This window comes from Megascapheus bottae, chromosome 7 (genome assembly GCF_031878675.1).
Source record: "Megascapheus bottae isolate mThoBot1 chromosome 7, mThoBot2.hap1, whole genome shotgun sequence".
In the NCBI taxonomy this organism is placed as follows: Eukaryota; Metazoa; Chordata; class Mammalia; order Rodentia; family Geomyidae; genus Megascapheus; species Megascapheus bottae.
This window is the reverse complement of record NC_143515.1, coordinates 30,714,978-30,732,602: the sequence shown is the minus strand read 5'-3', so window position 1 is coordinate 30,732,602 and position 17,625 is coordinate 30,714,978. Positions and strand designations below refer to the sequence as shown.

Genomic DNA, 17,625 nt, shown 5'->3' with positions numbered 1-17,625 from the left:
AGCAGTTTTATAAGTTTTATTCTTCTCTAAGGATAAGATACCATTATTACCCTCATTCAAAAAATGAGAATGGGTACACGCTGGAAAAGTAAATACTTAGCTAAGGACTATATTAAAGCTACAATGCAAGGCAGTGACTGACTCTGAAACCTGTCTTTTTACCACTAACTTACCTGAAATACTTCAGTCTACACACAGAAAAAAAAAAAAGTCTGGTGATGGTGGTTTTATTAGGATATCTAATTCCTACCTGAGAATTCAAGTATCTAAAAATTAATTTCTGATTTATGAGGAGCCAAACTCTCATTCTGAAACAAAATATTATTAGAAGTAACAAAAATCTCCGTAAGATGACACAAATGAGAAATGTGGACAGCCCTTTGAGCCAGAGTGCCGGGGCCAGCCAGCAGCAAACCAGGGTTCGCAGATTGGGGTTCCTGAAATAGGGGGCAAGGACTAGGAAGAAAAAGAAGAGAGACAGACACACCGGGTCCGGGATGTCTGCAGTCCAGGTAAAGACTGCTGAGACTGCCCCGTTTATTTTTTACTCCAGCTTCTTCCCTCCTTGAGACCCAGGGAACTTCCAGGTATTACATTCATATGGTAAATCTCAGGTCATTTAAACAGAATAAGGCCAGAAAACAGTAAGACAATAAAGCCATTGTCTGATGCAAATCAAGGTACAGTTTGATTCCACTCTGGCTCTCAACACCAGAGCATATTACTTTTTCTACAGTATGGGAGATTTTAATATACGACAGCTATAAATCCCTGGAGAGTCATCTATGTTCAAAAGATTACTTCATATAAGTTGATAATTTCCAATGTTCCAAAAATAAGACATTGTATAGTTTTAAACCTGTCAAAATCAAGGGGCTGGGAAGAGGAAGGCATGGTGACACACACTGTATAATCCCAGCATTCTGGAGATGGAAGCAAGAGGATTGTGAGTTCAAGGCCAGCCTGAGCAACAGAGCAAGATCCTGTCTTGAAAATGAATAAATAAAAATTAAAATGAAATGAGGGGACAGGTATTAAGCATTATTACATTTCTTTTGATAATATTTTGATATGTATCTTTTAGAGGCCATGACATAATGAACCAAATTGATAGCAAACAAAAACAAATCTTAACACTTGACATTGTGAGGAAATTGTGTCTTAATACACTAATAATAATAAAACACCTAAATCTTCTCACATATTGTTAAGTGAAGTAAATGTGTGGTACCTGTTTCTTTAGCCATCCTTTGCCTAAGGGTCCGTGGCTTGGGGGCAAATGGTATAGTTTTCCGGTAGTCACCGGTCTCACACTCAGAATCCTCTTCACTGTTTCTCTCCCCAGCACAAATGGTGGAGCACTGGCTTACATTCAAAGAAATATAGTCATCCTGGGCCCTGGCCAGCTCACGCTTTCTTCGCGCTGCCTGAATAAAAGTCGCATCCGGGATCTTCACTGCAGGAATCAAAGAGAAAGACAGTGAAAAACTGAGCATCAGCAGAATATATAGTCCTTACATTTAAGAGTGCTTGCTATTTCCATTCATGTACACAATGGTAATAATTAGCTCAAGAGTTGTATCAGGAAAGGAAAAAATAAAAACCCTAACTTTGTTAATTTTGAACTTGGGAGGTGTGGCAGACTCTTTGCTTAGGGCTATTCCTCAGTTGCAGAAGCTCTGGGTATCAGGGAGCGCAGGCAGAATGGGCTTGGTGTGGAGTTCCTTACCTGGAGAGACCCGCAGAAGTCAGAAGATGAGCCTGGCATACCAAGTAAAAGACCCAACTATGACATAGTCCTCCAGGGGAGAAACTCCACACACAGGAAGAAACAGACTACAGCCAGCATGAAGACAAGCCAGATGCAAAGTGATGCGGTGAATCCCACATGAATAAACATAATAAGTTAAAAAGTATAAAGGAAATAAATTGTCCTTATGTCTAATCAGATATAAATGAGTGACCAAATGGCAACAAAGTTTAATAGTCTTAATTGTTAATTTATATAGTGTAAACCTCATTTATATGAGTTTTTATTTATAAGCGTCTTCATGCATGATCTAAGCTAAAATTTATCTTTACATTCTAGAAAAAAAATGTTTTTCCAAGAAAAATATCATCTCTGGGCATAGTATTGCAGGTTTATAATCCAAGCACATGAGAGGAAGGCTGAGGCAGAAGAATGTGACTTTGAGACCAGTCCAGACTACAACTGGAAGACCCTGCCTCAAAAACAAAATAAGCACAATACTACCACTCCTACACGGAAGAAAAGCAAAAACTAAACCAAACAACCAAAATCAAGAAAAATCCTCACAGTAAACAAAATAACAAGAGAAATTCTTATTCTCTCAAATGCAGTAGACTATATTAGCAATTTAAAAACTCTATGCATACATTAAAACTTAATACCCAAGCACCAGTACTAGAGATACATATTTAATTGATTTGAGGTAGAGCCGAGTTTGTTTTTATAGCCTCCTGGGACACTAATGTTTAAGATAATACCTTGAAGTTCAAATAGGCCAATGTCCTAAACATAGATCTCCCGTATGACTCAGCAATTCCACTACTTGGCATTTACCCAATGGTCTAGAAACAAGGACATACTAAATCCACTAGCACAACGAAGTTCATTGTAGCACTATTTACCATAGCAAAGATATGGAACCAACCCAGATGCCCCTCAGTAGATGAGTGGATCAACAAGATGTGGTATTTATACACAATGGAATTCTATGCCGCCATCAGAAAGAACAACATGGCCCCATTTGTAATGAAATGGAAAGATGTAGAAAAAATAATATTAAGTGAAGCAAGCCAGACCCAAATGAACATAGGTTCAATGGTTTCCCTTATTTGTAATAATCAGTACAAACCTAGGACTCTTCTAGCAGAGGATTATAGCAGTTCAAATCCTAGATACATAAGATCATATAGGATGAGGACAAATGAATGGACCTCAAGGACATGGAAACAAGAGCTTAATTATGAGTGACTGTTGTTCTTAATGTACTATGTTTTTTTCACTTCTCTTATGTTGTCCTTTGGTTAATCTCATATTGTTACAGTTTCTGACTTTGTTACCTGGTATATTATATGTATGTTCATTTGTTTATTTGAAATAAGAGGGGAAATAAAGATTAGGGGAGGGTGTGGGGGGGAGGGAAATAGGGATAAAAACATGAGAAGGGGTATCCATGTGTGAGAAGTAATGCACCTTCTATCTGGCGAACATAACTGTAACCCCTCTATAAATTAAATTAAAAAAAAAAACAAATAGGCCAATGTATGACTATGGAAATAGAAACACATGAATTAGAAGTGACTAGCATAAAATGATTTGATAGGGTTTACATAATAAGTGAACAGCAATGACTACACTCACTAATCCTTTTAAGCTACAATGAAGATATAAAAGTAGGATTGGCAGCATGGTTCAGTTGGTAGAGTTCTAGCCAATGAGCAAAAACATCAGGTACCAAGTTTGAGTTCTGCTCTCAGATCAAAAAGAGAAAAGAAAAGAAAAAAGAAGTACAAGTTCAAGGAAGAGAATAGTCTTTCTGTTCTGCTTCTCCACATCCAACATCTAGCAGTTCCCACAGAACAGATGCTAGGCAGCCACGGGATAAAGGAATAAAGCCAACATCAGGTTTTTATAAATAACTCAAATAACTTCCACATACCTCATTCTGACACACAATCACCTAAGACTCAGCGGTCAACTAACTTTTCCCTTGACAACAGGTAGAATTTGCCACATTTCAAAGAAGATAGTCCATTCCTGGTTCATTCTTCTCACAGTTGTAGTCTCTGATATGCAGATAAAATAAATTCACTCCTAAGTTCTTCAAGTTATTGTATTCCTCTACTGTTCTAGTTTTTGAGACCTGGTCTCATTCTGGAGCCCAAGCTGGCCTCAAATTCATAATCTTCCTGCCTCTGCTTTCTAAGTGCTGGGATTATAGTGTGCATCATGATACCAACTCCCTCCTCCATTTTTTCTTCTGTAGACATGTACATCAGTGTTTCTCAACAAGGCATTGGTATATGGCCACTTATTCACTGTGCTAAACGCTCTGCACTGTACAACATTCATTTTCCTTTGTCTCTGGGATACTATATGCTCATGCCTCCTTTATTCTAAACATTAAAAAAAGCTAGTTCGTACTATTCCAAGGACTGTTCTCTCCTTGGTGGGGCATGCAGCTGATTCATTTTAAGAGTTTCCTTACTCTGTTGACTCCACCATGTTCCACAGTGGTATGGTTTAATAGCCATATGTGATTATATAAACTAAAAGTGCAATTTCTTAGTTGCTCAACAGCCACATGTGGCTAGTGGTTACTGTAGTAGATGATGAAGATGCAGTAAGTTTCCTTTATAAAAGAAAAGTACATTGTACAGTACAGTATCTGAATCATCTAAGAATCACTTTTCATCAATGATAACATTGTCTTAATGACTTACTACTTCTGTGTTTTGTAACTTAGAGAAGAAAAACCAAGTTGACAAGGCTACAGCGCTACAGATGACCACATTACAAATTCTTTAAAATGTTTAATGAATTTATTTTCCTTTATTCGTATTTCTTTATGAAAAAGGGGTAGCACAGAGCAAATTATAAACACTGGTTTTGGGGGAAGGTGGGTCATACTACAACGACTCTACCACTGTAGTACAAAATCAATCTTAGTAAGCAAAAGGGTATGACTGTATTTTAACAGAACTTTATTTACAGAAACAGGGGGTCTGATCTAGCCCAGAGGTGCTAACTTCTGAACATGTGGACTAATCTTTGTAAAAAAAAACACAAATGCCTTTTGTTTGCTTTGATTAATATTTATTATGACTTGAATGAAGACTAACCTACCCATCTTCATGAAAGTATGTATTACTTTATAATTTTTTTTATGAGTTTCCTGTTGTATTCCTATACCTGAAATGTACCACTGACAAATTCTTAACTACTCTTCAGGCATCAGGGTGAAATCACCCAATACAGGGCTGTGGTTAGGATCAAGTTTTGGAGCAGATTGTTTGGGCCTGAATCTCACCTTGATCTCTTTGAAGCTGCCTGATGTTGTATACACAGTGTGGAGAGGAGTAATTCTAGCACCCTGACCATTATGCGTAATCAATGATTTGCTTCACACTTTGCTGTTTCATCAATAATAAGAATTATTGGTAGAGAAAATACTGAAAGAAAATTCTTTTTATAGGTTTAACATGGCAATAGAGCATATGTTTAGTATTATGCACAAAGACCAACCCGTTGATGAACATTCCTTTACATCCAGAGAGCTGGAACTGTCAGAGGATGAAGGCTCATCCTCTTCTCTGTCTGAGGAACCATGTGCTCCATCCTCTTCATCTGACGAAAGATCAATCATTCCAGATTCTAATCGGACATTATGGGAAAACAAGAAGAAAAAGTGTCAACAATGGCATCTGAGAAACATATGGCATAATATACAATAGGGGTTTGGTAGACACACAGATCTCTAATGTTATCTTTCTGAGACAAATAGAAGGCATAATAAATGTACAAAGACTTTCCCTATTTGTATAATCTGCCTAGTAGTGTAATTCTCAATGAGATGTGGATGCACGGAAGCTATATCTTGAAAAATAGACATGATTAAGTAGAAAGAAAAAAAAAGGGGAGGTACACTTACGATGTGCAAGGTACACTGAAATCTGTTTTAACGCAATAGAATTATTGAATACTCAAATCCTATATATTTAGTTCTATTTCAGAGGAAAATAAGAACTGGGAAGATACACTATCTCAAAGTAAATGGGACTTTCATCCTAATTCCATACACCGCTATGATTAAAGCTTTCTTTCTATTTAGGCCAAATTACAATGGCTAGTAGCAAAAAGTGTACAAGTCTCTCTTCAGTGTGTGATTTTGAAAGGCCATTTGGTCTGTTAAGTTCCGTAAAGCTACACAGCAACATAAAGAAGATCCTCAAAATTCTAGAGAAATAAATTTAACTGGCGGATTGTACAAAAACTATAGTTAATACCAATGTGTTTCACGGGAACTAAAAACAGGAGAAGCAGGTTGCTACTAGCTATTCCAAAAGCTGCAAACTCAAAAGCCAGTCTGGGCAGAAAAGTCCATGAGACTTTTATCTCCAGTTTAACCACCAAGAAGTGGAGCTGTGTGGCTCAAATGGTGAAGACGGCCAGGTGGGTGGAAAAAGCCTAACTAGAGTCAAAACCCAGAACTGATGGAGGGGAGTGGGGGGCGGGGGGGGGGGGGGAGAAGAAAGTTTGGACTTCAAAGACTAATGAAAAATCCGTTCCTTATTAAAATGCTAACGTGTACCAAAGGCATTTCATAGACGGCCCCCAGCTGCTGAAACCTGTCTTGAAGAACTCGAGGTATTTCAAAAGGCTTCCAGGCTATTTACTGGAAGACCGCGGCAGAGTCGCCATATTACCCATCTGTTCGGGTACCGAGTGTTCCATGGGACTTTTTGTTGTGGTTTTAAGGTCAGTTTTTGGCATACGGACATAGAAAAACTGACACGAGACAAGGTTCCTGGTTACACCCCCTCCCTCAGCCCTCCCCCCTCCCGCCCCCGGCTTCCCCCGCCCACAGCTCTGGTCCCACAGGTCCCGGGACGCGGAGGGCTGGGTGGGCAGCGGTCACGACAGTCCCCACAGAAGACCCCGGCCCCCGCCCGCGTCACCTCGGCCACCGGCGCCGCCAGCCGCCCGCGGGGCAGCTCCGGGGCCGTCGCGTCGGGAGCTCGCCCAGACTCGACCGCGGCCCCGACCACCTCGGGCCGGGCGGGGACGCTCCGCCGCCTCCGCTCGGCCTGCAGCAGGGCCGTCCTGCATCTGGCCCTGTGGACCCGCGGCAGGCTCAGCAGGTTGGTCGTCGTCGTTGGCGCCATCGCTGTCGCTGGAGTCGGCTTGGCGCCGACGGAAGGTCCTGGGCGGCCTGTGAGCCATCGTAGAGGCGGGCGGACGCGCGCGCATGAGCCTGCGCCTCCCCGCCGTGGGAAACCCGGTGGCTGCGGCGCGCGCCGTCCCGCCTCCGCTCGTGGCCGCGCGTGCGCGCGCCCCGGCAACCCGCGCTTTGAACTTCCGGCTCGTCCTACAGTACGCATGCGCGGGGTGCTCTCTGGCTCTGGTTGGCGGAGGCCTCTGCTGCAAAAGTTCTTGGCCAGATTGTGCTTGGTAGTAGAGACAAGCTCAGATCCGAGGCAGTCTGGAGAGGAGCCTTTCCCATTTTGCACAGACCTCATGTCTCATTTTGTTCAAGCCCCATGTGTGAATGCTCTTTGGTCTGGATAGAAATTGGCCTGTGGTCTTGCTGGTTCTTCCTCTCTCTGATCAAGAATGTGAAAGCAGAAAGGTGCACACGGGATGTGCGGGGTACAAATTACTAAACAGGGAATACAGATTTAAATGAGTAGCCACAAGACTTGAAAGAAACCCTGGCAAATGTTTTGGCCAAATAAAGCAAGAAAATTGCTTAGAAAGACAGATGAAGCCCTAGGTATGATTACTGGTGTTCACAGTAATCATTTATACAAGCTTCTTGTTTTTTTCTTTTTTTTTTTAAATAATTGTATTTCGATGGCCAATGTGGATGGAGGTGGGTTAAGATTTTGTGTTCCCTAGTTTGGCCCAAATTAGTAAATTATTTTCTATGTTGGTGTAGGCCCAATGGCCTCCTCTCTATTGTTAAGTGTGCTCCCTACACAGGCTAGGTCCTTTGATTAAGGCAGTAAATAATTAGCTTCCACCTTTTTACCTTGAGACGCATTCCTCTGTGGCAGCTGACCTGTAGGCCTAGGCACCCTTATCTTCCATTTGGGCAGCAACCATAAATCCTAGTCCACCATGGTGAAGCCTGCTAGTCCTCACATCCTCCCCAGCGTCTCGCCCTCTAAACTCTACTGGTTATATAGGATATAGCTCACCCCAGACAAGAGCCAGCACTTCTCTCTTGTGAGAAGGGGTCTTTCTGGTCCTGTTGCTGGTAATCAACCTTTCCTTTGTCCTCTATACCTGGACATCTGTGTAGGTTTCTGCCAAAGTCTAAATATTTTCTAATATATATAAACATATTTATATATAGGTGCATATATATATATATATTTAGTGATTTTCTCTTACTGTCAATGAATTTAGGACCCAAAGCTGAGACTGTAGTAACCAGCCATATGGATATCTATAAATATATATTGTTGGCAAGGACAGGCACATTGGTTCACACCTGTAATCTCAGAACTTGAGTGGAAAGCAAAGAGGATCACTGAGTTCCAGGGCAGCCCGAGCTACATACAGTAACCCTGTCTTAAAGAAACAAATAGACAAATAAATCTGTAGACAGAAAAAAAAGAAACTTCTGCCTTGAACTTGTAGTGTTTGGTTCCCCCTGACAAACCCCACTGTTAGGTTAGGTTAGATGTCCTGCATCTGAAGCACACAGACTTTCAGTGTTTAATTCCTCCTGCTGGGACTGTTTCTTTCTTGGATTTCATGGTAGGGGTAATTTTAAAAGAAGTTTCTTTTTCTGCTAAGACTGGTCTGGTTGAAAACCTTGGTTCTCTCTCACTTTAGCTCTCCTTCAAATAATCTTCCTCCTGCCTGTGTCCTTAGGTTATTCTCTGTCTGCCTTGTTGACTTTCTGTTGTCAGGATAAGAAAATAAATTTGTTCAGTGTCTTGTAATCATCTTGTAAGTCAAATGATGTCTGTATCTTTCAATAAAATTAGAGAACAAAATACAACTATTGGTGATACCAACAGCATTGGCTCATAGAAAGCAATACTAAGGTTGGAGACTTTATTGGAAAACAAAACAACAGAAAACCTCTACAGCTGAGCCAATTGGCAAGACAAGCCATGAGATCTACATCCATGTGGTGTTGGGGAATGGGAAGGGTCTTACAGGAAGGAAAAGGGAGAAGCTATTCGTTGTTTTGATGATGAGAAGTGAGAGTCTGGGGAATCAATTGTACATGCTAGATAGGCCCATCCACAGCTGTCATGTTTCTTTTAGGCAGAGTTATATTCTCTGGTGGGATTTTGAGCAGTGTGTGATGTCAAAAAGCTATTGACCTCTGGAATGGCTTCTCTTCTTGTCCATTCTTGACAAGCTAGTTTCAACCACCATTCAATGGATTCAAGAGGTTGTTTTTTTTTGTTTTTTGTTTTTTTTGAAAGACAACTTGGACACTTCTTCTGTAAACCTTGAAGGTTAACTTTTGCATGGAGTTCAGCAGTGATGTTGAATTGACTGATAAATTGTTTCTTTCACGTGAAGGGTGTTTTCTCAGAGCATTCACAAAATAAAATTAAAATGTAAAAATACAGTTGACAATAAATTTAAGGAAAAAACACCTGTATTCTAGCAAGGTAGCCTTGAGTTCTAAGCTAGTGGGATATCCCAGAGGATCCAATACATCAGATTCACCCATATCAGAATGACCCAATACATCAAAAAAAAGAGATGAGCCTTGGTGAAAAGAGGTATATGTGTAGGACAGGCACATAGAGGAATTGCCATGAGATGGCAACCAGACATTTAACATGTGGACTTTGGGGAGGTATTTGGAATCCAAACCAAAGCAGGGAACCCCTTCCTGGGAATTGTGTGAATGTGTAGATGCTGATTAAGCAGTTTTATGGTGGGACCTGAAACTCTTTATTGTTAGAACAAGCTTTTAGTGAGGATAGGACGGATTCTGTCATGACAATTGCTTTCTATGGTACGATCCTAGAGCAGATACTATGAATTCTTAACCACCTTCAGAAAGATATAAAAGAAAAATGAATTCTGAATAACTTGACCATTGATAAACTACCTATGGAACTGTAGAAGTGAATACATGATATTATGTAACTAAAAATTTAGAAACTAAGTAGTCCTTAAAAAACAAAACCTTGGGCTGGGAGTTTGGCCTGTTTATAAAGTACTTGCCTAGCATGCACAAAGACCCTGGTTCGATTCATTGGTACCACATACATAGACAAAAAAGCCAGAAGTGGTGCTGAGGCTCAAGTGGTAGAGCTCTAGCCTTGAGAAAGTCCAAGGACAGTGCTCAGGCCCTGAACTCAAGCCCAGGACTGGCAAAAAGAAAAGAGACATAGCTAGTAAATTAGTTAGGAAGCCTACAGAGTGGGAGAAGATCTTCACCAACCAAACAATGGACAAAGGCCTCATATCTAAAATATATCAACAGCTCAAAAAATTGAATCACTCCAAAACTAATCTCCAAAGTAACAACCATCCCATTAAAAGATGGGCCAAAGACTTAAAGAGAGTCTTCTCTGAAGAAGAAACAAAAATGGCCTATAGACACATGAAGAAATGCTCCACATCTCTGGTCATAAAAGAAATGCAAATCAAAACAATGCTAAGATTCCACCTCACTCCAGTTAGAATGGCCAGGATTAGGAAAACGAATGACAACAGATGCTGGAGGGGATGTGGCCAGGAGGGATCACTACTACACTGTTGGTGGGAGTGCACTCATTCAACCACTGTGGAAAGCAGTATGGCAGTGCCTCAAAAGGCTAAACATAGAGCTTCCCTATGACCCAGCAATTCCACTACTTGGCATTTACCCAACCATTCAGAAACTAGGGCATACTCAATCCACTAGCACATCAATGTTCATTGCAGCATTATTCACCATAGCAAAGATATGGAACCAACCTAGATGTCCCTCAGTTGATGAATGGATCCACAAGATGTGGTATTTGTACACAATGGAATTCTATGCTGCTGTCAGAAAAAACGACATTGCCCCATTTGTTAGGAAATGGAAAGACTTAGAAACAATCATATTAAGTGAAGTAAGCCAGACTCAAAGGAACTCAGGCTCAATGGTTTCCCTCATTCATCATAACCTGTAGAAACCTTGGGCTGTACTAGCAGAGATTTGCAATAGAGCAAAAACTTGATACATAAGGCCATATAGTATGAAGCTAATTGAATGGACTTCTAGGATATTGAAACAAAAGCCATATAATGAATGATTGCTGTCCTTAATGTGCTATGTTATCTCATCTCTTTTGCTGTTCCTTTGTTATTTTATATTGACACAATATCTCATTTTGTTATCTGATATATTGGATACATTTGTATTTGGTTACTTGAAATTGGACAGGGAAAGGGGGAAAACCAAGAGGGGGTGGGGGGGAGGTAAAGGGACCAAGATATGTGGAAGGGTATCAATGTATGTGAATTAATGCACCTTCTATCTGGCAAATATCATGTTACCCTTTTATTAAATACAATAAAAAAATAATACAAAAAAAGAAAAGAAAAGAAAACCTTGTAAGAATATATATTAAAAAGAAAACATTGCAAATTGAATAGGGAAGGGGGGAAAACAAGATGAGGGGTAGGGGTGGGGGGGAGGGAAACGGGGACCAAGACATGAGAAAGGGTATCAATGTATGTGAATTAATGCACCTTCTATCTGGTGAATATAATGTAACCCTTCTATTAATTACAATAAAAAAAGAAAGTGTTGTAAGATTGAAGTTATCAGGCTGGGAACATGGCCTAGTGTGCTTGCCCTAGCATGCACGAAGCCCTGGGTTGGATTCCTAGGTACCACATACACGGTAAAAGCCAGAAGTGGCATTGTGGCTCAAGTGGTAGAGCACCAGCCTCGAGCAAAACATGTCTAAGGACAGTGCCCAGGCCCTGAGTTCAAGTCCCATGAAAAAAGATTGAAGTTATCTCAGTGTGGAAATTATTCACCTCATCTGTCTACACCTTTTAATTGATTCTCTGCCAGTCTCCAAAATTGTTTTAAGTGTTTGTCTCAGTTTGAAAGATGTTTATTGGCAGGACAGAATTCACTCCCAGTTTTGCTTAAAAGGAGCAGTTGATTTAAGGATAAAGTGAGTCATTGATGTCTCAGGACATCAATATGTGCTGTATTTCTTCCTTGACTTATACCAGACCTATTTACCATACTAATTTATTGGTTGGCTGTGCATTATTCTTCTCTTACGTAATTTAAGCGCTTAGAAGTTAATAAATGAAGAAAATTGATATATAAAACTCCTCAATGTCTGCAAATTGACATCTTATTTTCCCAGATTTCTCTCCCAAGGGGAAGTGACATATTAGTTTGTCCTGCTAATGGGTGCCGAGCTCCCTCTAGTGAGAACTGTGTCAAACAACCTTCCATTAGAAAACATTATAGCAGTATTTTTTGCCATTCCTTTATGAGTGATGGATATATATTCATTTTTAAAGCCAACCTATATCAAATTTTCTCAGGGATAAAATATTTGGAAGTCTTGTCTACAACTACGATGCTGCTGTCCTTTGGGAATTGTACTGGAATCCAAAAATCATAAAACACATGGGGGTCCTGTTTTGAAAGAGCAGATGTCAGTAGCTTATCCTTTAGAATGGCTTGTTGGAAGTACTTTATGATATGTTGGAATCTGAAAATATTGAGAGTTTTCCCAATTATAGATTTTGACTTTCAAAATGAGTAGATATCTTCCAGCTGCCACTCTCATGTGCCTGCACTAATCTATTGATTAACTGTCAAGTACCCCTAAGGACCATCAGAAAAACTATTGATTGAGGAAAGTGAAGTTAACAAGATTAACTATGGTAGGGAGCAGCAATCTGGACACAGACTTTTAAATGTCTGAAAATGAAAAATAGCACAGGACATTAACAGGGTTTTAGGTCAAGGGCTGAGTGACTTATAATTATTTTTAATTTCATTGTGCTAAGAGCTCTCATAGCCACATTTCAATCGCAGAGTACAATATTGTCAAGCAGAGGAATAATTATATAGCAGGTTTCTAGAACTTATACATCTTGTAAAAATGAGATTTGTTTTAAACCCATGAATTAGCAACTAACTCCCCAGTTCCCTTTGACTTTAGTTGACTCATAGTCTTATCTTCCAGAAGCAGGCACTTGGAGAAAAAGTAATTTTGTTGAATCTCCATGGCATTAATAAAACAGGAAGTTATGCTTCTTGCCAAAATTGTTTAGTACAGGGACAAAAGTGTTCATTTGGTCTCAGTATTGTTTACCATAGAGATGGGTAATTATTTTGATTCCACTTTTCAATAACAGTTAAGAATTAAGAGAAGAGATTCTTAGTAGGCAATATATTATTGGAATAACAACTATGGGAATATACTACTAGCATGTATTGTCTGATTTTATATAATGCTATTCAGTGATATTAAAGTTAAGTTGTTACCCTTTTTATTGTTGAGAAGAGAAAAAGGATGATGCAGAAAGAAAATAAAGATAAAAAGAAGAACCGGGAGAAAGAAATAAAGAAGATAAAAGGAGGGAGAGAGGGAAGGAGGAAAGGAGAAAGGGAGGGAAGGAAAAAGAGAGAGAGCAATCCCAAGACTGAACTAGCAAGCAATAAAGTGTAGATTCAAACACAACACTTCGATGTATAGTATTCCATCTTATGCCAACTACTGACAAGGAAGAGGAGAGAAGATGGAGGTGGTCTGAGGCCAGCCCTTAACAAAAGCAAAAAACCCTATCTGAAAAATATTAAAGTCTGGTGCTGGTGGCTCACACCTGTAATCCTAGGAGTCTGAGATCTGATGATCACAGTTCAAAGCCAGCACAGGCAGGAAAGTATCTGAGATTATGATCTCCAATTAATCACCAGAAAACTGGTGGAGCTGTGGGTCAAAGTGGTAGAGTGATAGCCTTGAGCAAAAGAGCTCAGGGACAGTACCCAGGCCTTAAGTTCAAGCTCACTGACGACAAAAAAACATGTGGACAAGTCTGGGCAGCTCATACCTGTAGTCCTAGCTATTCAGGAGGTTAAGATCTGAGGATTATAGTTCAAAGCCAGCCCATGCAAGGCCATCTGTGAGAATCTTTTTTTTTTGTTTACTGTTTTTTTTAAATTTTTTATTGTAATTAATAAAAGGGTTACATGATATTTGCCAGATAGAAGGTGCATTAATTCACATACATTGATACCCTTTCACATGTCTTGGTACCCATTACCCTCCCCCCCACCCCTGTGAGAATCTTATATTCATTTTACCACCAAAAATCCAGAAGTGAAGCTGTGGCTTAGCTGTAAAGTGCTAGCTTAAGCAGGAGAGCCCAGGGACAGCATCCAGGCTCTAATTTCAAAATCCAGGATCAGTACAAAAACAAGTGTAGCTTGATCACCAGTAGAACACTTATCTTGCAGGTATAAATCATGGTTTCAAAGCCTGTAAGTGCCCTTAGCATTATCCTGACACATTATTAGTTTAGTTTCCTGCAAAGCAACAATAAGAACAAACATGAAAATGGAGTCATATAATATGGTAACCATGTCAATATATGGTCTAATTGACTATAACTCATTTGTGGAATTTAGGAATATAGAAAGATGTCCCAAAAGGACAGAATCAAGTATGATTATAAGTAACTTTCTTCTTTTTTAAATCCTTGATCTCTTTGGTTTTTTTTTTTTTTGATCCTCTTATCTACTGAGGGGCAACTGGGTTGGTTCCATGTTTTAGCTCTGGTAAATAATGCTGCAATGAACATGGTTGTGGCAGTGGCTTTAGTATGGCCTTGTCTGTGAGATTGCTGAATCCGAGGGGAGTTTTGCATTGTTCTGTTTTGAGGACCTTCTATACTGCTTTCCAGACTGAACAAGTTTACTCTCACTAATTGTGTAGTAGTTCCTTTTTGGCCACATTCCATACCCCTCAGTATCTGTTGTTATTAAATTTCTTGATTATGGCCAATTTCTTGATCTCTTATTCTGGAAAATTTCTACAGCTTTTTCATTGTCCCTACTGGGGAGTATAATTTGGGTATTGTTTCTTCTCAGTGTAAAATATGACACATGCATAAAAAATATACAAAATCAAAATATATAGCTATCACAAAGTATATCCCTCTGTAATTACCACTGAAGTAAAGAATCAGAATACTGTTAGCTTCCAGAAATCCTTTCTCTACTAATTTCAATCTCCTTACCCACAAAGTAAACATTATTCTGAATTTTACATGATTACCTCTTTGTGTATGTGTGTGTGTGTGTGTGTGTGTGTGTGTGTGTGTGTGTGTGTGTGTGTGTATGGGCGTGTGCCACCTGGGGGTTGAACTCATGGCCTGGGCTCTGTCCCTGAGCTTTTTCTTTTGCTGAAAACTTTACCACTAGAGCATAGCTCCATTTCTGGCTTTTGGGTGGTTAATTGGAAATAATAGTCTCACAGACTTTCTTGTGTAAGCTGGCTGTGAACTATAATCTTCAGATTTCAGCTTCACAAGTAGTTAGTATTACAGATGTGAGCCATCAGTACCCAGCTCTCTTTACCTTCTGAAAAATGATTTTGCTATGTAAGCACATATAGTTAAGAACTATGGTGTAGCATTGTCTGTGTTTTTGAACTGTACATAAATGAATACCATAACATGTAAATAGATGGATAATTATTTCAGTTTATCACTTTGCCTAGTTTCTTAAGGTTTAATAATGTGCACATCTTATAATTCCACATTATTCTGTGTAACTTGAATCCATTTTTATTTGTATGATATTCCATTGTGTAAATAAACTACAGTTTGCCTTAATGTTGACACTTAGTTATTTTTAGTTTTAAAATTCACAAATAATGCTAAGGTGAACCTGTGCACGTGTGTTAGGCATACATTTAAGAGGGGAAATTGTTGGATCGTAAGGTATGCAGTTCTATTTTGGTGGACAAATGACAGCATCCAGAGTAATAGTTGCCTAAATTCGCCCTTCCATTGGCAACATATTACATTTCCATGGCTTCTAATTTTTGCCAACACTTGGTATTATATATTCCATTAATATTAGCCATCTTTAAATATATTCTTACAGTTTGAACTGAAATTTCCTTGGCTACAAATGCAGATGATTATATATTGCTATGAACAAAATACGTATTTTTATAAATATAAATACATGTGTGTATATATATGGAGAGAGAGGTTATCCATTGTTCCTCTTTTGTGATTGTCAATTTAAACTACTTGCTCATTTTTCTAATGAGTCTACAATTTTTCACAAACAAGTATTTTTCATTTATTGTTGATCTGTGTGTCAGCTTACAGCTCCATGAAATGATCATTTTTAGCTTATTTTTTTTTCCAGAGAGGATTACCAAGCTATCATGCTGGAATTAGCTTCCTTCTTAGTTTTCCTTAATGGTACAGTAACTCTACATTTTAAGAATAAGTCCTTTGACTAATACATGATTGCTAATACATTCTCCCACTGTTTGGTTTGCCTTTGCATTCTCTTAGTGGATTTTACTGTGTTGAAGAGAAATTCCTACATTTTTAATGTTAATGTAACATAATTTATTCAACCTTTTCATTATAATTTATACTTTATTTGAGACATCTTTTTCTACCCCAAGGTCAAGAGGATGTTCTCCGTGGTTATGTTATAGATACAGATCTGTACTATGCTTGTAATGGAATTTTTATGAAATGCAGAAGTGTTAGACTTTGGATTTTAAATATTCTCTCAATGCCCCTGTATTAAAGATTGACCCTCAGCTTGATTCTCTTGGCAAGAAGTGAAACCCAGCTGGAGATTTTAGGTCAGTGATGGTCTGCCCTAAATAGGGATTGTGGGATACCAGTCAATCTCTTCCTCTTTTGTTCTTTCCATTTGCTGAGTGGGCTTCCTCCCCCATGCACACCTGCCAGGATGCATTGTGCCAGAAGGGCAAGTGACTAGGAGACCTCAAAAACTTCAATTTAGCCCAAAGTGGGTTGTTACCCTTTCTTTACTGACAAAGATAGAAAGAGAAAGAAAGAAACAGAAAGTGGAAAAAAAGAGAAGAAAGAGAAAGCGAGAAAGAGAAAAATTACCTGGAAGGAGGGAGAGAAAGATCTAGTAGTTTTTGAGTTAGCAAGTAATACAATGCAGATTCAAACAGATCATGAGGCTGAGTGGAGGGGTGTGCCAGCTACACAATGAAGTAGGAGGACTGAGGCTGTTCCTGGACAAAACCATGAGATCCCATCTGAAAAAAAAGCTATACCAAAAAGCAAAACTCATCTCTTAACTTGAGAGGTAAGCTCTTGCTTTGTTCTTTTACAAGGTTGATTTTTACTAGATATTGTTACTGTGTGGAAAGTTGATAGACAAAGATGAATTGTCAGTCAAATTTTACTTTTTTCATATGGTTATTCAGTTAAAGTAGTTTGATTAAAAATTATACTATGGAGAAGAGAAGGAAGAAAAGAGAATTATAGAGGTGAGACTGATTGAAATGCATTGTCTATGCATGAATTTCTATGTCACAATGAAATCCCACTCCTGGTATAACAGATATATGTGAATAAAATTTTATATTGTAGAAAACACATATAAAATAGGTAAGTGAAGTCTCATCACTCAGCTTTGACAATTAATATCTCATGGACAATGTGACTGGTCTTTGTTTCCATCCACTCCTCTATTCACACATTGCCTTGAGATAAATCACAGACATTATATTCAATACATGGATTACAATTATTATATTTAATATATAAACCACAGATACTATATGTAATGCATAAATCACAAGAAGTATATTTAATATGTAAGTTATAGATATTCTATTTAACTCATGCATACACAGATATATTTATAATTA

The 17,625-nt window shown here is 38.9% G+C and overlaps 1 protein-coding gene across 1 annotated transcript in view; it reads right to left on the bottom strand.

Annotated features, from left to right (window-relative positions):
* The window catches only part of Gcfc2 (GC-rich sequence DNA-binding factor 2), a 29,882-nt gene extending 22,912 nt beyond the window's left edge, over positions 1-6,970 (bottom strand). Inside the window, exons 1-3 of the mRNA XM_090336598.1 lie at positions 6,706-6,970; positions 5,273-5,413; positions 1,232-1,456 (exon numbers count right to left, since the gene is read on the bottom strand). Of these exons, the coding sequence (XP_090192724.1) occupies positions 1,232-1,456; positions 5,273-5,413; positions 6,706-6,970 (631 nt within the window). The remainder of the gene's footprint in view (positions 1-1,231; positions 1,457-5,272; positions 5,414-6,705) is intronic.
* Positions 6,971-17,625: the final 10,655 nt, after the last annotated feature.